Genomic DNA, 22066 nt, shown 5'->3' on the forward strand with positions numbered 1-22066 from the left:
GCTTTCTACATAGTTCTAAGCCTGGGCTCAAATTTCGGAGCTACCACTTACAATTTGTGTATGGTAGGCAATTTATTTAAACTTACTAAGGTTCAATTCATTCATCTGTAAAATGGGCATCATCCCACCTATCTCGTAGAGATGCTGTGAGGGGTAGATAAAGGAATATATGAAAACACCAAGCCCAGAGATGCGTGTGAAAATGCTCAATAAATTGTTATTAGTAGGGAAAAGACAAAAAGAAAAGAGAAGGAAAGAAAAAGACTCAGTAAAGGATAGCATGGAACCCATTATGATGTGAGAAAGGAAATGACATGTAGGATTGTCCTACTTAGCAGAAGACATTTATTGGATCAAATGAACAGGTGAATCCCATAAGAGGGGATGTCTTCTCCAAATCCATGGGACAGAGGGTCTCTAGTCTGAAGTCCACCTTTGTTACTATACTCACAAGTGTCAGAAAGAGCTCCACAGGAGAGCCCTTCCTCTTGGCCCTTGGTCTTCAAGCTGTGGGTCGAGAAGCCTATACTCAATCCCCTACAGGTCTTTCATTCAGTACTGGGATCTCATGTGAAGGAAAGGTAAATGTGACCCATCAGAGATGGGGCTGATCAAGGGGTAGCAATTAGGAACTAGGTTTTAGCCAGCGAGGGTAGCCACTAACATGGCCTAGCTTGAAGGAGCCTTCTGAGAATCCTGGTTCACCACTGTCTGTGGCAGTTAATATCGACTGAATGATGCTCTTTCAGAGACTGGAAGAAATCTCTGTATACCCTGAGTCACCTAGTCTCACCACCAAAAGCTGAATGCCCATGGCAGATCCAGGAGGTAGATGCACAGAGCTGCCTCAGTCTCTCCTTTGGAACCTGATCTGGCCACTTCTAAGGATTGCCTAAAACCCTCCAGACTCCTGAAGCCTCTGGAGAGCACAGTCCTGCATTACCTCCCCCACACCCCCTCGCACACTCACGTCTTCCGAGGAAGGTCCTAACCTACCATCTCTAGCCAGAGCCCAGGGCTGGAGATCATAACGCCTGTCCCCTGATGTAATGACCAACCACAATCTCAGGGGAACAGCAGGCATCGCCTGCCATTTCTAACCTTTTCCCAGCTTCCTTCCATGCCAAGGAGAAAATTAGGAACAAGAACTCAGTAATATGATCCCCGATTAGCATAAAATAAAAACAACCCAGTCATGTTTTCCATGGACTTTTCCAACCTCAAACGAAACACATAAAATGGGGAGAAAGAGATAAAAATATACACATGGAACTATAAATATATATACTGTCCGTGAATGTATGGCCAAGCGCCCTGACCCAAATGAGTATCTGTCTCTAGGAAAACCAAGCAGCCAGATGCAGAGATCTGAGAATTTTCCCTTTCCAGTGTGCAATGTGAGTCCAGACAGGAAGGGAAAGTATCCTGATCCCTTGGTATGGAAGGGGTTAAGTCCTCAGCCATCCTATTCTAAAGTGATTTATGATGATGTGTAGTGTTTCAAAACTTTCCCCCACCCCAGAGAACAGCCCTCTCCTTCCCCACCGAGTCCACTCTCAGCGTTTGCTGAAGTGGGAAGGAGGTGGTGTTTTGCTGATCTGTTAAATTCTTAGTGAAGTTTCCTTGATTTCCAGCCGCTGCTGTTGTTTGAGTTTGGTTTGGATCAAAACTGAGGTTGTCCTGGCATTTCTGGGACCGGGTCCAGGCAAGAGGAAGAAGAAAAAGAAGGAGAAGGAAAAGAGGAGGAAAACAAAACAAAACAAAACAAAAGGTGGGGAGAAATAAAGGAGGGGAGAAGCGCAGGAAAAGAAAAAAGTCCTTTTTCAACATCACATTCCTGTGTTTTCTCTCAGCCTGGAAAACATATTAATCCCAGTGCTTTCACGCTCGGAAACAAAGGGACTCAGCCAGACTGTGGGGGAAAGGGTGATAAGAAGAATCCTGGAACTCTAAAGAGAGAAAGAGCAAGATCCAGGAATAGCTGGGACTTCACTTTCAGGGGCGCCCTGTGTTGTCGGCACAGGGGACTGGCACACACAGACACACGAGCGCGAGCAGAAACTACAGACAAATGGAGATGCAAAGACTCACTAGGACAGCTCCTTTCCCCTCATCCTACTTGTCAAGAAGGTGAAAAGACAGCCAGAGGAAAGAAGAAAGCAGCTCGGCCCTCAGGTCAGGACAGGCTGCGGGTCCGTGGCGCCTTTGGGAGCCGGGGCTGCAGCACACCCCCCTTTGTACTGCTCAGCCGTGCGAAGGAGAAAGAGGCTTGGGAGGAAAAGTATCTCATCTAGGAAACTGTCCTGGGACCACACTTCAGATTGCCTTTTAAACCCTCTGCATTCCATCTCCATGAGCCACAATGTAAGTGTGTAATCCTTTCTGTCTTTGGTGTGTTTGTTTGTTTCTTTGTTGCTCATTTGAAGAAATGAAATAGGAATGTTGTCATAATTAATATGCTCAATGTGCCTTTTCTCTGGAGCATCAGAGAGCCGGGTGGAAACAGGGCAAGCATGCTGAATGGGGAACTGAGCTGGGTTTCCTGCTTAATGTAACTGTCTCTGTTAAGCACTAACAAATTACAGGGGTTTAAAAGCAACAGGATCTCACCCTTTTTTCCATTCCCTGACCTCCTTGCTGCTTCTCTCACCACCCCTTCCCCCACCCCTTGGCCAAGACAGAGAAAGAGAAAATGCCCAGGGCTGTTTGCAATTAAATGATTTTCTTCTTCTTTTTTTTTTCACTCCCCCTCTTCCCTTTCTGTCTTTTGACCCCGCTGCCTTTCAAAGTGGATTGCACAATGACATGGAGAACGGGACTGAGTTTTACCATGCTGTTGGCAATGTGGCTGGTGTGTGGCTCAGAACCCCACCTCCACGCCATGAACAGGGGGAGCCACGGAGGGCGCAAAGCACCTCTGGTCTCCGCAGCCAACAGAAGGCCGGCTCGGCTTCTGAGGCACACAGGGAGGTCTCAGGGAATTGAGAGAACCACTCTGGAAGAACCAAACCTGCCGCCTCTCCAAAGAAGGAGGAGTGTGCCGGTGCTGAGAGTAGCTCCCGCGACAACAGCGCCACCAGCCCCACGGCGCATCCCCGGGGCCCCCCTGAGACCTAAGCAAAGACCAGTAGCCCCGAGCTCTCCCCGTCACATGATCCGAGATGAGGGGTCCTCAGCGCGCTCGAGAATGTTGCGTTTCCCCTCTGGGTCCAGCTCCCCCAACATCCTGGCCAGCTTTGCGGGCAAGAATAGGGTGTGGGTCATCTCGGCCCCTCACGCCTCGGAGGGCTACTACCGCCTCATGATGAGCCTCCTGAAGGACGACGTGTACTGCGAGCTGGCCGAAAGGCACATCCAGCAGATCGTGCTCTTCCACCAGCCGGGCGAGGAGGGGGGCAAGGTGCGGAGGATCACCAGCGAGGGCCGGGTGCTGGAGCGGCCCCTGGACCCCACCCTCATCCCAAAGCTGATGAGCTTCCTGAAGCTGGAGACGGGCAAGTTCGGCATGGTGCTGCTGAAGAAGACCCTGCAGGTCGAGGAGCGCTACCCCTACCCCGTCAGGCTGGAGGCCCTGTACGAGATCATCGACCAAGGCCCCATCCGCAAGATAGAGAAAATCAGGCAGAAGGGTTTTGTCCAAAAATGTAAGGCCTCTGGGGTCGAGGGCCAGGTGGTGGAGGAGGGGAACGACGGCGGAGGGGCAGGGAAGCCGGGCGGGAGCGGTGAGAAGAGGAAGGACGACCAGAGGCGAGCCCAAGTCCCACCGACCAGAGAGAGTCGGCTGAAGGTGCTGAGAAAGCCGGCCACCACCACGGCCCCCCCTCCCCCGCCGCCTGCAGCCCCAAGGGCCACCGCCGTGCCTCCTGCCGCCGTCCCAACAGCGCCCCGGGCCGCCTCTCGGGTGGTAACTGCCGCTGCGAGGCTGACGACCACCACGGCCTTTCCCACCACCCAGAGGCCCTGGACCCCCAGGGTGCACCCCTCCTCGGATGCCCACAGGCCCCCCGCAACGGCGGAGGTGGCCCCTGCCAGGGAGCCCGTGGCCTCAGAGAATCTCTACCCTCAGGCCAGGAAGGAGCAGCACAGGGAGAGGCTGCAGACCACCAGGAGGCCCAGCAAGGCCACCAGCTTCGAGAGCTTCACGGCTGCCCCTCCCACCACCATCTCAGAGCACAGCACAAGGGCGGGCGCGGGTCGTGTCCGGGACAACCGCACAGACAGGCGGGAGCATGGCCCCCGGGACCCGAGTGTGGTGCCGGGTCCTCACAAGCCAGCCAAGGGGAAACCTCCCAAAAAGAAAGCCCAGGACAAAATTCTGAGCAATGAGTATGAGAGTAAGTACGACCTGAGCAGGCCTACTGCCTCCCAGCTGGAGGAGGAGCTGCAGGTGGGGAATATTCCCCCCAAAAAAGCAAAGGAATCGAAAAAGCACGACAAGCTGGAGAAACCTGAGAAGGAGAAGAAAAAAAAGGTGAAAAATGAGAAAGCAGACAAGTTACTCAAGAGTGAAAAGCAGGTGAAGAAGGAGAAGGCTGAGAAAAAGAGCAGGCAGGAGAAAGAGAAGAGCAAGAAGAAGAAAGCAGGTAAAACAGAGCAGGAGGGCTACCTGAAACCCACCACCAAACACTTCGCTCAGAGTCCCAGGAAGTCGGTGACCGATCTGCTGGGGTCCTTTGAAGGCAAACGAAGGCTGCTTGTAAGTAATCCTCTCCCCGGCATTGTTCTGTGGGCTGAGGCAGGGCATGTTAAGTTTGCTTTGTTATTTTTCTAAAATCGTCTTGCCGGATGGCAGGCTGTGGCCGAATCCGTGCCATGTCAAGATCAGGACGTTCGTCCAGAAGGGGCAGCCAGGCCAGTAGCTCCTTTTGGTTTAGTGCTCTCTGAACCTCTGTCCACACAGGTCCGTGGCCCTAAGGTCCGGACTCAATGGCCGGAGGCCCTTGGACAGAAGCCCGGGGAATTACCTATGCTCGGCTCCTTCCAAACCTGTCAGTACCCATCCCCTATCTTTAACTCTCTTCTAACGGATAGTTCTGGGTAGAGCTCTCTTTTACCAAGGTCAAAGAATAAAAGAAGAACGAAGGAGTTCCTAACGCGGCATGCATTGACTCTGGTCACAACTTAGGAAAAGGATGTATCTCTTCATGAGCTTAGGAACTAGAAGCATGTGTATGGGGAAATGGTAAAGTGTCTCCTTTTTCTCCTAATTAGGTCTATATCAGAGTGGAAGCCTCAAAGAGGAAAGGAAGGCAGACTGGGTGCAGAGTGGGTATGACCGGGAATGAGGAAGGCTCCTTGTTGGCGTGACCCTCACGAATACTTTAAAACCAGCTAGTTGAAGTCTTCTCCCCTTAAAGATTTTCTCCCCCATCACTGCCCAACTTCTAGTAAGAGGCCAAAAAGACAATGTGGAGAGCTGGGTTAATTGTTCCAATTTCCAAAATGCTAGAGACGGATGTCAGTTTCTCCTGAGCCTCTGTCAAATGAGTGTGTGTGTGTGTGTGTGTGTGTGCAAAAGGAGACAAGCAAGTCTTTCTCCCACTTTGCCTGTGTTTCTGAAGCCACTGATATGGAGCAAGTCAAAGGTCCATCTCAGGAGCTCTCTCTTTTGGCCATTACTAGCCTCTATCCAAAGAATAATTAAAGAATCTAGCCAAGCCAAAGGAAGCCTTTGGACAGAAATAAATCCCATCCTAAATGTAAGGGCAGTTCTCATCAGTCATGTGAGAATGGCTCCTTCCCCTCTCCATGTCTCCTCGCCCCCCTTTTTAGGGCCCTTCCAAGATTTCTACCCCTTCTAAGTGCTGTCATTTTACTCCAGGCTGTCAAGGAGGAGAAGGTACAATACAGTCACTTTGGAGAAAGGGATCAGTAAATTAATGTCAGGCAGTGTGGGTCAGGAAAGATTTTTTTCGGATACATGGGTGGGAAGGAGACACTGAGCACAGCAGTTGTCCTACTAACAAGGCATAGGGTGACAGCACCCTGCATTATCCCCACCCAAAGAGACAGGCACTCTTCTCTCAAGGCATATCTCAAAGGGGCTTTTAGTTTTTCCAATCTGGTCTAAATTTGGATTAATGATCTGAGCAGAGAGGCTCTGGTGTCCATTTATCTTCAGTGGTTTCAAAAAGTTTAAATATGCATTTGAAATGTTACTCAGAGCAGAGTCGCTGGTGGTGTTTATCATGGGTGGGGCATGTCCCAAAATTCTCTCAGCTGTTCCACGGTGGTTTACCTGTGCAGTAGAACAAGACATAAGTTTTCATTGATTCTGCAGGCTTGTGTGTGTGTTGTTATGCATTTTTTATATATTTTACTCATTTTGAACCAAAGCCTTAAAGTATGGAACTTAGTTAGCAGAGGACAGGCTGTCTGCTAGAGCAGTTTAACAGCTACTTGGTTATTTTCAGAGTACATAAATTTAAATGAGAATATTTTCGTCAGAGCCAAAAGAATCATTCATTTCAGAGGAGAATTCTACCTGGTACTTAAATGTTTGTTACAGAACCCAAGGGAGCCAAGTGCTCTCTTCGAGGCGTGGGCCAGCCTTAGCGGTGTGCCCTGCCCGAGGACCCGGGACTTGGTCTAGCTGCTAAAGCACATCACCCAACCCTGGCCATTTAGCCAACAGGGCAGGTGAAGTGTTCCTCGTGGGCAGGTCTTAAGCAGGGGGGAAATAATCATGGGTAAAATGTCAGGATTGTAACTGTGCACCCATCTGGCAAATACTTCCATCGCCCCTGGTTTGTGAGTCCAAAGAAAGAGGTTTTCATCCTCTATCCCCGATATTAGTCACGCCTTTCATTTCTCCCCTTTCGCTCTACTCCCTTAGTCAGGGGTTTGAAAGCCCAGCTGGGTATTTTCTGCTTTAAACAGCATCCCTGATCGTAAATTACTAGCAAATGAAATTCAAACGACAGCCTCTGCTGATGTCATGTGAGGCAAACCAGAAACCAGCTGGGGTGGCTCATGGCAGCGTTGCTCTTTGGGGCTGGTGAGAGAACCAGGTTTGTTATTAGGAAGAAAGTACCAACAGGAGGCGGTTCAGTCTTGCCATCCCACATGTGCCCAGCTGATGGTCATATCAGAAATGTGTTTTCTGAAGAGCTAATATCTAAACTAGGAACGGATTAGAAAAGACAAAGATGAAATCAACATGATGCAACATCAAAAGATGGAGAGAAAAGAGATCTGTTGCACCAGGCAGAGAGGAGACTTGGGTTTCTGGGAGAAAGAGCTGGTTGGTGCCATTTATCTCTTTTCCACTCATTTTTCCTATTACACATGCTGATGTTATTCAGGAAGTTCAGTGGTTCAATTAACATTCATTCAGGCTTAGTTAGCACTCTCCGAGCTGTAAAAAGAGGGCTGACGACCTATACCTCCAGCTGGCCTCAACCGAACCCAGTGCATTGAAACTGAAATGAGGTTACATTCCAAGAAGTCACGCGGGACTTTAGCTCTTCTTTCTAGTTTCTCAGTAATCTGGTGTCCAACTACAATGTATCGTAAGCCCCTAGGGCTTTACATCTATTTATATCATTCTTCAGATGTGAAAACATCATGTAGCCTCTCCTTAATCCATTTTTGAGAGAAACAATGGCCGCCATGGTGAACAGCATCCGAGGGGCCTTCCGAGGAGCTGCAGGTAGAACCAGGTGTCCTATTCTGAGGCCAGAGGTCCTTCAAAGCCCCTGCCTCTCAGCCTGTAAACAGAAAAAGGCACATCCTGCAAAGTGTTTTGCCAGAGCTGCGTGGTTTAACTGTCATAACAACCCCAAGAGGAAGGACTCGTTAATTCCACTGTAAAGTCAAGGAAAGAAGCTTAGAGAATTTGAGAAGTTTCCCAAGGTGTGTAGCTAATACATGGCCAAGGCAGAATTAGAACTCAGGTCTGTTTGATTTTAACATTCATACTCCAGCCACTCCCCCCATTCTGCATCCTGGGGGTGTGAGCCTTCAGTGGGCCTATGCCACAAAGTGAAGGAGAAACTGAGAAATCATCCTGTTAGTTAATCAATACAGATGTTTTAAAATTCACTTTTAACCTTAAACCACTCGGATAAATGATAAGGTCTATCAATCGTCAACGTTTTGTGCTAAGCAACAGTGTAGAGTTTCTGACCTTAATGCCCAGCTGGTTCTCTGCACCTGAGCTGTCTGGCTTGCCTGGGGGTCATCGAGAGCAATAGATTGAATCCCAGTTGACCTAACCCCTCAGACTGGTTGGTGTCGGTTTGGGATTGACAAGGGTAAGAATATAGAAAAGCCATTTATCACTAAATGGACTATTTGGAGTAGAGCTGAAAAGCAGCATTTTGTGCCCTGAGATGTACCTACTTGTCAGTTAGCAAGAAGCCTCATAATATGGAATTACGTAGACTCAAGATCAAGTTTAAGCACTCTGGAGACTGAACGTCCTGTAATTCAATGAGGTTCACACTTTTAACCCTACCTCAGAAATTTGGATATTGGGATAACAATCTACTTATTTGGTTTAATTTTAGAAGGGGACATAAAGCCCTGCTTTACTAAGGCATACTACTGGCTTGAATGTTACTTTTCAGAATCCTGTAAAAATCTAGTGTTGTGAGCCTAACACAGTGCTTTGAATAAGCTGAGACTTAAAATATCTTCGTCTAGCATCTTCCCGCTCTTGTTGGCTCCCTTCACTTATGCAAACTGGCTTCATTATATTCTGAGGCTCCTTGTGCCAACACACCAATTAGAACATAAACCTGAGAAAGAACCACAACACAGTTCTGAATTCATGATACATGCCCTGATTTATCACCACCAACCTGGAAAGAGTCCAAGTGTCAGACAATAATGTTTACTGAGAAGTTCTAGGATGCTCTTTTTAGGGAGAGGGGATTGGACACGGCTACCATTTTAAACACCGTTTGAAATACTGCCAAACTCAACAACGAATGGGATACAAGTGTCAGCACACAGGGAAAGAGTGGCTGAAATATGTTCACATGATAGCCTCCTCTACGGTCCCCGATGCGAGCTGGAGCTGCAGATTAAATGCAAGGGGAGAGGGGTCTTTATCAGCTGGTTTGCAGGGGGCATCTAGACACTCCTAAGCAGGGGACCACTACTCCTCTCCTCTGGCTGGAATGATCTATGGAAACTGAGGAACATGGACCAGCATTTGAACAGCAATTCAAAGGAGAAAGTGACTATTGTAGGCTAGGAAAGAGGTTAAGGAGGATGCTGCCTTTGAAGATTGCCTGCATGCAGTTAAGGTGGAGGGAAGGGGAGAGATTTCTGGGTGGAAGTGGTGATAGGGGCCAAGGCAGAAGAAGGAAATGAGTCAACTCTTCAGAGGCAGCGTACGCATGTGGTGCTTGCGTGCACACAGCCTGTACCTGTATATATATATATATATATATATATATATATATATATATATATTTTTTTTTTTTTTTAAGATTTTATTTATTTATTCGACAGAGATAGAGACAGCCAGCGAGAGAGGGAACACAAGCACGGGGAGTGGGAGAGGAAGAAGCAGGCTCATAGCAGAGGAGCCTGATGTGGGGCTCGATCCCATAACGCCGGGATCACGCCCTGAGCTGAAGGCAGACGCTTAATGACTGAGCCACCCAGGCGCCCCATGTATATATTTTTTATTTTCTTGATTCTCACTACTATTGTCAGGAAAGTGGTTCCATTGTAAAGACGCAAAAGCCAAGGTTCATAAGGTTAAGTGGCCTTGTGGAGGCTACAAGGTAGCCAACGTTGGACTAGGAGCAAATGCAGTCCCTTCCTCTTTGACTACAGTCACCCTTTCTCTGTGCCACTCTGCCCAGATTCCTTTCATTTCATAACGGAGACCGGTCTGGCTACGGAGTGAAGAGGTCATGTAAGGGAGGAATGGGAGGAAAGGTTAGCAAGAGAGAGCCTGGGGCCAGGTTGCAGAGGGAGGAAGTGAGTCATGCAAAATAAACGTCACCTCACGGGTAGGTGAAGGCATCCCTGGGCACAGGTCCCGAGGCGAAAATAAACATCAGAGCTCTTTATTTATTTATGTTGATTCCCACTGGGTATCCAGTGGCCTAAGGCTACTGTGTTCAGAGGTACTGAGAGAAGCTGCCAGGCAGGGGAGGATGAGGTTCCGTGCGATTCTATGTTGTCTGAAGTTCCCAGTTATTCACAAGAGGGAGAAACGGACCAAAGGGAGCTGTGAGGACTCTTGAAATCCTGTCCTATCATGGTCCGTCCGTGGGCTATAAAGGTCCATGGCAAAGTCTAAGAATGAAATAGAATTGATGTATGGATTCGGAGTTACAGAGGCAGGTAACCATCAGTCAGTCGTCTAGCATGTGGGCAGCTGTGCTCTAGACTCCTCTAAGTAGATTCTAAATTGGGGTATATCCTTCATTTAGAAAAGGAAACTCAAAATCATTACCAGTAAATCTCACCTTGGTTTCTGGCTATTTTGTGTTTTCACTTAAACGTTCATCTATTTCAAAATAGTGTGTGTGTGAGCAAAGAACGGCCAGAAAGAAAGACTTAAAACATATCAACTGAAAATAAAGCGCCAAGATATGGGCCACCATCCAAACCTGGAGAAATATGTTCAAACATCATAAAACCAACTGAAAACTAACAAAGCAAAAATACCATCACCATATCTTTTTATAGCCACTTTAAATCTTTGTTATGGCTAAGTATGAATCAATGAATAAATTTGGGAAAATATTATTTGTCCTCTTGGGAAATTACATTTCTAAAATAAGTATGTCCTACCCACCCTGTCCATCTGAACAGGAATATAAACACAAAATCAAAAATAAACAAAATCATGACCACTTAAATAAATAACAACCTGAGGAAAAAAATAGCTTCATCCCAGAAAAATCTTTGTTAATGTTCCGCTCAGAAGTTATTGAATGCACTTTGATTTCCACGAAGGATAGTATTTTGTCAAGCACAAGGAATTTTTAAAAGGGAAAGCCTGCAGGCACCAATAAGCACATTTCTGTCAGAGAAGGATAAATAGCGGTATCAAGCTGGGGGCAGATGTATTAACCATTTCGATAAAGTGTTTGGAAGAGATGAACAACATGGCGACTTGCCCTCTGAAAAATGCCAAGCTAATAGCCACAAACTTCAGAAACATTTTATAAGGTTAGATGGGTGAGTAGAAAAGTGGCTGATAAATTTGAACGAGGTCAGATTTGAGAAAGTGTATAGAGCCTGGTCTCTAAGCCAAGTGATGAGTTAGCAAAGGGTGAACAGACAGTGTTCATGCAGACAGCAGCCTAGTGAGCTATTTGGGGTCAGAGAGCTCAACAAAGACCTGCTCATCATCAGAATGCAAGTCCATGTCCTTCCACCTCCAGGGTGAACAGCACCAGGCCCACCCACTCGTGGGGTGTGGTACAGAGTTCTGGTCTCTACTCATGAAAAACCTGGTAAAACTGGAGAAGGCTCAGGAAAAGGCTACAAACATAATCAAGGAAGTAGAAAAGCTTTTATATCCAGTTAGATGGAAACTTTGAGACATTCTTAGAGCATTCAACAGAAGCCCTAAAAATGAAGGGTATCCTCCTTTTATCCAAAATTATAAAATCCGCTTTCCCAGATGGCTCTGGTGACTATAACATCTCTTTCTTTTTGCTCCGTCTTTTCTCTTTTTTCCCCAGAAGTCAGGGGTTCACACTGAGCTTAAAAGACTCACAGGAGCTTGTTGAAAAATGCCAGGCCTGAATTATAGAAGGCAGAACTGAAAGAGCAAAGTCCAGCCTGTCATGGGGGACTCCAGTGTCAAAGAGGTCTGCCAGGAGCTCTGTACAGGCCCAGTGTGACAATGAATATATACTGTGTGATAAAACACAGGCCACGAGGCCATCCTACAAATTTTCGGCAAGGTTGCCTAGTAAAGTATGTTAAAAATGAAACAGAATCTATGTACGGATTTGAAGTCACAACGGCTATGAAGCTCTCTCAACCCTATGGAACATGAAACAAAAGAGTAGTAACCACTGAATTCACAAATGTCTGAGCAGCCCATTAGGATAATAAAAACCAAAAGGAAGGAAGGGGGAAAGCACTTACTGAACAATGATTACATGTCTGGTATTCATGTAACGTTCACAATAGCCTTGCAAAATAAGTCTTCCTGAGCGGAGTTCACTAATGAGAAAGCTAGGACACATGAAGACTAGTAGTAAAGATAACTAGTGGGAACAGAAAACTCTAAAGCATCTGGAGCCATTACAAAACAGGGGGCCTTTCCAAATGGCCTGTTTTGGCTCGAGTTATGCTAACTGTCCAATAGAACACTTCGGTTGAGTTGACTTTAGCGTCAGTCACTACCAGCCCTCTATTCCAAATTATCCCTTTGGATTTTGCCTCTGTGTACAACTATCACTGTGAATGAATATTTGCTCTCCTCCTCCCACCTCTAGCTGATCACGGCTCCGAAGGCTGAGAACAACATGTATGTGCAGCAGCGAGATGAGTATCTGGAAAGTTTCTGCAAGATGGCCACCAGGAAAATCTCCGTGATCACCATCTTTGGCCCTGTCAACAACAGCACCATGAAAATCGACCACTTCCAGCTAGGTTTCTTAAACATTTTAATTACATTATTGGTTTTCTCATACCTAAGGTGGGACAAACTTTATGGGAGAGGTCAGTGGGGAATTAAGAGGAAAATTCAGATATTCGGAGGGCTCTTTCCTTGTGGTAACAAAGGCCAGTTTACCTACCTATTTACGTAACTATTCTGGATGGTTCTGGTGTTAAGTTTTCAGCACTTCACAAATGAAAAATAATATGCAGGCATTCTATGGTTTGAAAGTCAATAAGGCGGAGAAAAATGAGAGAAGTAATACAGTGGTGGGAGAGCCAGAAAGGTATGTAGACGGTTTCTTCTGGATCTGGAGTCTCCTTGCCTGTGAATAATACCATCTGATCTTCCTGCTTCATGCTGCAGGTGACTCACTCACAGATGGGGACTGCCAGACCCTTGGAAGCACTTGACTCTGGCAGGACTGGGGAGGGCTGAGAAAGGCTGTTCAGCGAAATGAAAAGTCACTGAAAATATGGACTGAACTGCACCCAAGTCCTTTTGGAGAGCCGAAGAATTTGGCTGAATGTAGAGTTTTCACAATTTTTCATATTAATGGTGCGTGTGAGGCTCACGAGGCGTCCAGCTCAGCACTGGGCAGCTGTCTAACTCCTTGCAGTTCTCATGGGAATGTTGCAAGACTTACTGTGAGTAGTTTGGTCGCAGAGTCAGAAGCCCCAGATCTGACCCACCCAGTTTCTTTTATAATTATTACATCTCTGGGGCTTTATGTTTAAAAAAAACACAAAAAAACTTTTCCCCTTCATGCATTCTCTACTTTTTAAATTTTTTTATTTTAACTACAGTGGAAGTCCTTCATATTTCACCATTTGCACATCCTGCATATTTTTCATAAAATACATTTCCTCGGAAAGAATATAAGACATATTTTCCCCATTAGTTAACAATTAACTTCTATATATATAACACATTATCTCACAGATGTTTCTGCCATGTGATCTTGATGTAATAGAACACATAGCAGTCATAATTATGTCATGATAATGTCAATTTGGTTTGGATATTGTCTAGTTTCTAAATCATATTTTAAAAATTGTGGTTAAGGGGGCACCTGGGTGGCTCAGTCGTTAAGCATCTGCCTTCAGCTCGGGGCGTGATCCCGGCTTTCTGGGATCAAGCCCCGCATCAGGCTCCTCTGCTGGGAGCCTGCTTCTTCCTCTCCCACTCCCCCTGCTTGTCTCTCTCTCACTGGCTGTCTCTGTGTCAAATAAATAAATAAAATCTTTAAAAAAAAAAATTGTGGTTAAGGGGCGCTTGGATGGCTCAGATGGTTAAGCATCTGACTCTTGGGCCCAGCCTGGTCTTGATCTCAGGGTCATGAGTTCAGGCATCATGTTGGGCTCCACACTGGGCGTGGAGCCTACTTAAAAAAAAAAATGTGGTTAAAACATGTGATCCCAACCTTTTTTTTTTTTTTAAAAGAGGGAGAGAGACAGAGAGAGATGAGGAGGGGCAGAGGGAAAGAGAGAACCCTGATTAGGCTCCATGCCTAACACCAAGCCTGACACAGGGCTCGATCTCACAACTCTGAGATCATGTCCTGAGCTGAAATCAAGAGTGGGATGCCTAACCAACTGATCCACCCAGGTGCCCTGAGGCCAATCTTCTTAACTAATTTTTAAGTGCACAATACAGTATTGGTAACTATAGGCACAATATTGTACAGCAGGCCTCTAGAATTTATTCAGATACGAAGTTTCGGTTATTCATTCTCTGTCTTTATTAGCTCACCTTCCCCTGAATTAGCGCCAAAGAAAAATAAATACCATTCTTTCCGATGTCCCATCATAAAACATTGTGGATCGGTGAGTGGTTTGTGGACATTAACCCCTGTGCTGCATGTATGTTTGGTAGGGAGAACAACAACAACAAAGCCCTTAACCACAACAATAATCATACAAACAGAAGACACAAAAGAAGTTCTAGAGTCAAACGGACCGGTTCAAATCTACAGTCCCAACTTACTTGTTGTGTGACTTGGGGCAAGTTGCTTCCTAAACCTCAGCCTAGAAAATAATTATATCTATTTCACAGGCTGTGGTGAGGATTTAGTAAGATAACACCTATAAAGATCTGCCGTGTAATAAACACTATTATGTGGTCATCATCACCATTTTTTCTGGAAGGCATGTGGAGCTCAATGAGCTGTCACAGGGACTAGAGCACCTGTAATTAAAAAGCACTCGTAATTGCTTTCTGCTGATTACAGAATGTTGACAAGGAACCCTCACAACTGCCCTTCCAGGTCGCAAGGTGCATTACTACTCCTGGTAATAAAACCAAAGCCCAAAAGACTAATACTGCAAAGCCACGTATTTAGTGTTTAACTGAGATTCAACCATTTGCCTCTGGATTTTCAAATAGTAGCAAGATCCAGTGAGCTTAATTACAATCCAGATGTCTAGAGAGGAAGTAGGTATTCAATCCAGTGCAGAAACTGGTGCCGGCTGGCGACGAAAGGCCTCCCTGCCAGGTGTTCCCAGTGTCAAATGTGTGGCCCACCAACCCTTACACAAAGAATCCTCATTCCTTATTTTGGAAAAATTTGGAAAAATCATTATATGTTCTACTTCAGCCTCTATGTGGTCCCAACTGTTCTAAGCATCTGGTGCTGCCCTGGCAAATTTTTAGCATTAATCCTGCTGTTTTTTAGACATCTGGATTGAATATGAGCCGTAGAGGCACTGAGGGGTTTTTTCTTGCCCTATTGGAAGTCAGGTATTGTGCTTTGGGTGTTTGCCTCTCCCTGAATGGCAACTTGGACATGATCTGGGGGGGGGGCTTCTCTTTTGTTCCTCATTTAATTCCTGGAAGGCCTTTCTCTCCTGGTGTTATGTCCCAGCTTACCCTCCTTATGGGAAAGGCCACAGAATTTTCAGCCAAGACTGGGAGCCAGCCATGGGAAAACAGGAATTGGCGTGCACCATGGACTCAGTGAACCAAACTCTAGCCTTGACCGATTTTCAGCTGGAAACCTATCAGATGGCCTTACTTTCCTTAGAAATAAATCAAGCACTCTATACTCTTCCAGACTTTTACTGGGCCTTAAAAAGAGAGACCCACATCCAACTACACTGTGGGCTGTACTCACCAGCTGGTCCATTTTGCTAAATGTATTTGGACTATAGATGATGGGTCTACAGATACCAGGAAGTTTACTTTAAGATTTCAGTCATTAGCCTAATGAAAGTCACTCAAGTCTGAGCAAATTGCAACGCGGAATAAGCCCATCTGGTTTTGCCATCCAAGATAAATAATATTATATGTGAGAGTTTAGAAAGACATAGCACATAAAAGCATTCCTAATAGTTAGTGGTATTTAAAATATCAATTGAATAGAAAAAATTGGTGTATATATGAAGAGGATGGATTATAGACTAAGTGTGCCAGATAGGAAGAAGTAGCTGGCTAAAGGCACTTTACTGGGGCGCCTGGGTTGCTCAGTGAGTTAAGCATCTGCCTTCAGCTGATGTCATGATCCCAGGGTCCTAGGATCGAACCCGGCATCAGCGGGGAGTCTGCTTCTCTTTGTCCCTCCCCCTCTGCCTCTCCACTCTGCTCATGCTCTCTCTCTCTCAAATAAATATAAAAAAAAATAATAAAGGTACTTTACTGCAGAACAGAAAGAGAAATAAGGGGAAAACACAGGAAGCATGTTTTTCTCTTAGCAAGATACAGGGATGAAAAATATTTGACACTGATATTCAATCACCAGCTTTTAAGGGCTATAACAACAGGATATTTTTATGAGGCAGAGGAAGTTCTTTAAAGCTTCCTTTGAAGGAAGAAGAGTTTGAGGGTATTCGATGAAAAAGGAGGTGGAAAGTTGATGGGGATGTGGCTGGATGGGACAACAGGAGAGAAATTGATTCCATAGTCATATGAATAAGGAATTCATGGGTGAATTTCTAAAATACCTTTTATAGGTGAGAACAATAGACTCTGTTTCAGCCTAATACTCTCTTTGATCCTATTGAAGAGAATTGTTCTTTATGGACAAGCTTCCCCAGCTCCTAACAATGTAGAAATGTCACTTTCCCTCAGGAGTACCTGAAAATTTGGCCCTCTGCCCCAACTCCTCCTTTCATCAGTGGTGACAAAGTCTGGCAGGTGCCTTCTCTAGACTCTGCCACCTTGTGTTGGGAGGCCAGGCTGGGTGCGTGAGCAGATTCACAGACACTGGCTGGGTGTCCCTCCCTGTTTATTCAATCTCTGATTATCAATCACTTGTGTGCCCTAGAGGCTGGGGAGCCCGCCCCCAGGTTGTTTAGTCACCCCATTTCACTGTCCTCCTGCCTTTCAAGTGTATCAGTGTCAAGACCAACCCCTGATGATCAAGGGGTGAAAAGCACCTGATAAGTCAATTGTTCAAAAGAAGTGCTTAAAGAATATGCTGGAGGGATAAGCTCTTACAATTGCAGTCATTAGAGAAGGGGTAAATATCAGAGAATTTTGAAAAGTGGGTTAATTTATTGGAGGGGCCTTGAAAATGGAGATTTTTTTCATAGGTGATGACTCCATCAAAGTACTTTTGTTTTTATTTAATTTCTTGAAGAGATGATGCATGTTTTGGATTCTGAAGTCAAAGCTACATAGGATGGTATAGACCGACAAACATTATACCCATTCCTGACCGCTATACTGTATTAATCTCTGCCCCATAGGTATTTTTATGATTTCTTATTTATGAATTTAGTGCTTCTTATGTAAATACAAATAAATATAAGCACTATATTCCCCCTTTTTAGTACAAAATATTGTATTTATACTACTCTGAACTTTACTTTTTTCACCTAAAAAATATTTCCTAAAGACCTTCCTTTAGGAGTATGTAGAAATTGTCCTCATTCTTCATCAAGCCATTGTGAGATTCTACCACAGTTTATTTAACCAGTCCCCTCGTTAATGGGCACTTAGATTGTTTTCAGTATTTTGTTATTATAAGCAATTTCACAGTAAGTTACCTTATCCCCACGTCACTCTATCTATGTGGGTCTATCTTTACAACAGATTCGGAGAAGCAGGATAGTTGGGCCAAATGGAAAATGTATTTAGTTTTGTTAGATATCACCAGATTTCTCTCCACACGAGGTGTACCATACTGCCATCCCACCAGCAATGTGTAAGAGGGTCTATTTCCCCAAATCTCTCCAACACAGTGTAAAACCAAACTTGTGAATGTTTTTAGCCAATATGGTATATGAAAAATGGTATCTTAGTGCAGTGTGTTGTTGGGTTGCATTTTTCTTCTTCTGAGTATGATTGAACATCTTTTCATATGTTTAGGAAGCATTTATATTTTGTTTTTAGTGCCCTTTGCCTATTTTTCTATTGGATTGTTCTTTAAAAAAAAAAAGATTGATTTATTTATTTGAGAGAAATACAGAGAGAGTACATGAGTGGGAGGGGCAGAGGGAGAGAGAAAAATCTCAAGCAGACTCTATGCTGAGCTCGGAGCTCAATGCGGAGCTCAGTCTCATGACCCTGAGATCATGACCTGAGCCGAAACCAACACTCAGATGCTTAACCGACTGTGCCACCCAGGTGCCTCAGGATTGTTCTTTTTAATCTCAATTTATAGGTATTCTTTATAAATTAGAATGAAAATTCAGATTCCGGCTCCCTTCCCCATTCCAAGATACTGAGCCAGTTTGGGAATGAGGTCTGGGAATTTATGTTTTTAAAACATTGCTCAAGTGGTTCTGATTTGCCCCTAGGTTTGCTTTCGAGCAGAAGGTTAAGTGTAGAACAGAGGGAAAAAGAAGGGTTCCAAATAACCAGGCCAGAGAATCCAAAATTTATTTGGTAAACCATGTGGAGTCACTAAAAATTTCTAAATGTATTTTTCAAATAAATTTTAAATAACTTCTAAGTTTTGATAGAGTCAGTCTGTGGGACAGAAAAGAACCTGGGAGGACACTTTCTTCATAGATGGGACAAGTTGCTCTTTCTAGAGATCTAGTAAAAGCAGCAATGTTGTGATCAGGAATGGCCCGACTAGTCCCACCTGTAGACGTCATCCACACTCATCTCACAATGAGGTAGTAGGCAGACAACCAACCACTCAAACAGTAAAATGGGAATAAGGGAATTCACTACAAAGTCATTTAAATTGGTCTGTTTCCAATAAAAAAAAAAAAGTGAATCCCATTGCTGGAGGCCACGGTCTCCTAACTGAGATTAATCTACAGACTGCTCAGCAATCCCAGAAATATTCTTGAGATCAAAGAAATTCAACTTCTGCGGGAGTCTTTGCTTTCAGATTTATACATAGCTTTGGCCTGTGTTGAATTCTTGAATAGAATAGTTATATTTTAAATGCCATATAAACACAGTTGATCTATGTTGCCTGTTACCCCTGGACAGGGTTTATTAAGGTATGGTGGTGAATGAGGCAACACAGTGAATGACACTCAAAAGATCAGAATGTCAAAGGAAAATAGAATTTATTGCTCATGGGTCCCAGAGAGGAAACGGCAGCACGCCTCCCAGGGCCACAAGAGGAGCCAGGGTTGGGTCAGAAAGCAGAAGCAAAAACAGGGAAGGGAGAGCCTAGGTCACTGCCTTTATTGGAGTTCCCAAGAAAAAGGCAAGGAAGAACACGGTGAATAGTTTCTGATTGGTTAGTTTGAATGGTTTCAGCAGGCTTTGCGCGATAGGAGTGGTCTCTAGTTGCCTGGTATCTGAACCTGGGATGATTAAAGCAGAGGAATACTGTTTCCTGGGGTGCATGTGCCAGATCGAGGAGGTAGGGCATGGGGTTCGATGGCTTGCATTTCAGAGAGCTGCTGCAGGCTGGACCTTTTGCTGTCTCCAAGAATTGGCTAGCCTTGGAAGGGGCAGTCTCTTCCCAGTCAGAAAGGGTTTTTAAGATGTCAAGAGATCATACTATATAGAAAATAAAAAAATATGATTAATGCAATTATTATTTGGGTGAAAACCCAAATTTAGAAAATAAATCTATGTGATGAGTTTTCTCAAATTACACTTAGACTGGCTGTGTTTTAGGCTCACAAGATAAAGAAGTGTAAGGGTTGGATGGTGGGTTCTTTAGAAAGACCCAGAATTGCTCACCTTCTTTACTCTATCCCTCACTACCCTCTTTTTTTTTTTTTAACGTGACATCATTCTTAGGGAAGAAATTTCATGATTACCAAATCTGTGCCTAGTGTTTATGTGTGCCAGGCTACAGGGATTTAGAGATGATCAAAGGTCAGTCCCTATTGATGAATTGTTCGTATCTAGTGGGAAAATAGGTGCATAAACACTGGTTGCAATACGAGGTGACAAGCATGATTGCAGGAGGGTATAAAAGTGTTGTGAGTACACAGATGAGGTAAAGACAGGTTGACAGGTAATTAGTTCCCATGTGGAAGGGATAGCATTCCAGAAAGAGAAGGCATATTTCTAGAAACTGAAAATAGAGCCTGGAGCATAATATTTGGAAGAGTTCAGAGATCAGCTAGCTAAGGTCAGCTGAGTCCAGGACAAAAATGGCCTTGGTTGCTATGTCTAGGATTTGGATTTTAACCTGTCTTTGTTCTCTGTCCTTAGACCACATAACAGTGATCCAGAAAACTTGTTAAAATGCAGATTCCTGGGACCCCTGGGTGGTGCAGTCTGTTAAGCATCCGACTGTCGTTTTCAGTGGGGTCATGATCTCAGGTTCGTGAGATTGAGCGCTGAGTCGGGCTCCATGCTCAGCGTGGAGTCTGCTTGAGGTTCTCTCTCCCTTTCCCGCTGCCCCTCCTGTTCATGGGTTGTGATGTTAACAAGTGCCTCGGGTAGTTGTGATGAAGGTAGACAGTGGCTCATGCTTCGAAAAACTGCTAGAGGAGATAAGAAACTTCTGAAGCAATGGGAGGGGCTGATGTGGTGCAGGGACATCGGTGGAACGCCTAAACTCAGGTAGGACAGGGTGGGAGAAGGAGACATACTGTGAATATCACAGAGAAGAAGCCATCATGGATGGAAGTTTCAAACGTAATGCCTGGCACACAGTTGGTGATTAATAAGTTGTGGCTGGAGCTGAATTTTTCTGCAGTCATTGCTGTCTGTAGTCAGACATGGAAGAACAAATACATGAAGGAATCTACTGCAACCTGATATTGGCCACTGACTTTTGGAATTGAGGTCCTTCAAGGATGGACACCCAGGCCAATGCCCCAGTTGCAGGACAGGTCCCCACCAGCGTGTAACAGAGTTCACGTTCCCTTCTGTCCCTCCTCAGTCATCTTGGGTCAGGGACAAGCTGTGTGGGATAGCCAAATCCCATCAAATGGGTCTGGATCTGGGAATCCGTTTAGCTGGATCAAGACCACATAGACTGTTTATAGCATGTGTCCTAAAGAATGTTTGCTTCTAAGCCCTGCGAATGAGGACTGGAGAGCTTTGGCAAAACTTGGTTAAATGTAATAAGAAGCTGCCAGATGTATGCTGCATTCCCAGACTAAGGAGAGTCTCGCGTTTACCCAGTCCTGTCTCAAGCCTGAATGAGACAGAATGCAGAGCCTAACAGGGCAGGGCGTGCCGCTGGAGCTGGGAGTTGGCCTTGCACGCACCTTGCTCAGAATTGGGCCAGAGGAGAACACTGTCTCGCAGTAGAGTTGTGCCCGTCCTTGCAGCCACTACTGATTAGTGCTTTCATCGGAGGGGGCAGATTCTCCTCCTTGACACAGACGTTCGTTTAGGACGTTAGATATTCTGTAGTCTGGAAGTATAAAATGTTTTATTTTTAATGTTGAGTCAAAATGTTTCAGAAAATATTTCAGTTGAAAGGAGAAACCAGACCATGAAACTGGTTTCTTGCTATATCCCAGTTAGAAAAAAGTTTGGCTTAAATCTTGGTCGTAGGTCCTCTCTATACTTGAGTGGGACATATTTTGGTAAACTAGAAGGAACACTGGAGAAGAGTGAAGTCATATTCCCTGAGGCTTAACCCTCACTCTGTTAGTAACTAGTACTCCCCGGTGGGCTCTGTGATAGGTTTATCCTCTGGGAAAAGACTCTCAGACTCTGAGATTTGCATGCACGGGGTGAATGGGGAGTATTCCCAGGAATAATGCTTATGAGAGGTGAGGGATATGAGAGAACAGAGAGGGAATTTTAATTGTAGTGCCATCAACCCTTCAGAGTGGTCCACTTCGAGGCAAGGGGGACGTCTTTTAGATTTACCTCCCCCCCACCTCATCAACCATTGAATGTGGGCTGCCCCCTAATAAGAGTGTGACTTGGGGGAAAGGCAGCTTTTTTCTAAGGAGAGTGATTCTTGGAGAGGGAGTCGGCTGCTAACCTTCAGAGTGGTCTTGCTTCTGAAGGTGGGACCTGACAACACACCACAATATCTGCTTCAGTTCCTGCTTCATATGTTTCCTGGATTATTGTTTCTCAATAACGTGACTGGGTTATGCCAAGTAACGTCTGTATCACTTCTCTATTACCGCAATAAGGCTTTGT

At 45.1% G+C, this 22066-nt stretch overlaps 1 protein-coding gene across 1 annotated transcript in view; it reads left to right on the forward strand.

Annotated features, from left to right (window-relative positions):
* The first annotated feature begins 1523 nt into the window (after positions 1 to 1523).
* The window catches only part of CCDC80 (coiled-coil domain containing 80), a 35372-nt gene continuing 14829 nt past the window's right edge, over positions 1524 to 22066 (forward strand). The window contains exons 1-3 of the mRNA XM_045785187.2: positions 1524 to 2364; positions 2790 to 4696; positions 12426 to 12582. Of these exons, the coding sequence (XP_045641143.2) occupies positions 2801 to 4696; positions 12426 to 12582 (2053 nt within the window). The 5' untranslated portion in view covers positions 1524 to 2364; positions 2790 to 2800. The remainder of the gene's footprint in view (positions 2365 to 2789; positions 4697 to 12425; positions 12583 to 22066) is intronic.

Source organism: Ursus americanus, chromosome 4 (genome assembly GCF_024610735.1).
Source record: "Ursus americanus isolate L20-20 chromosome 4, mUrsAme1.1.p, whole genome shotgun sequence".
In the NCBI taxonomy this organism is placed as follows: Eukaryota; Metazoa; Chordata; class Mammalia; order Carnivora; family Ursidae; genus Ursus; species Ursus americanus.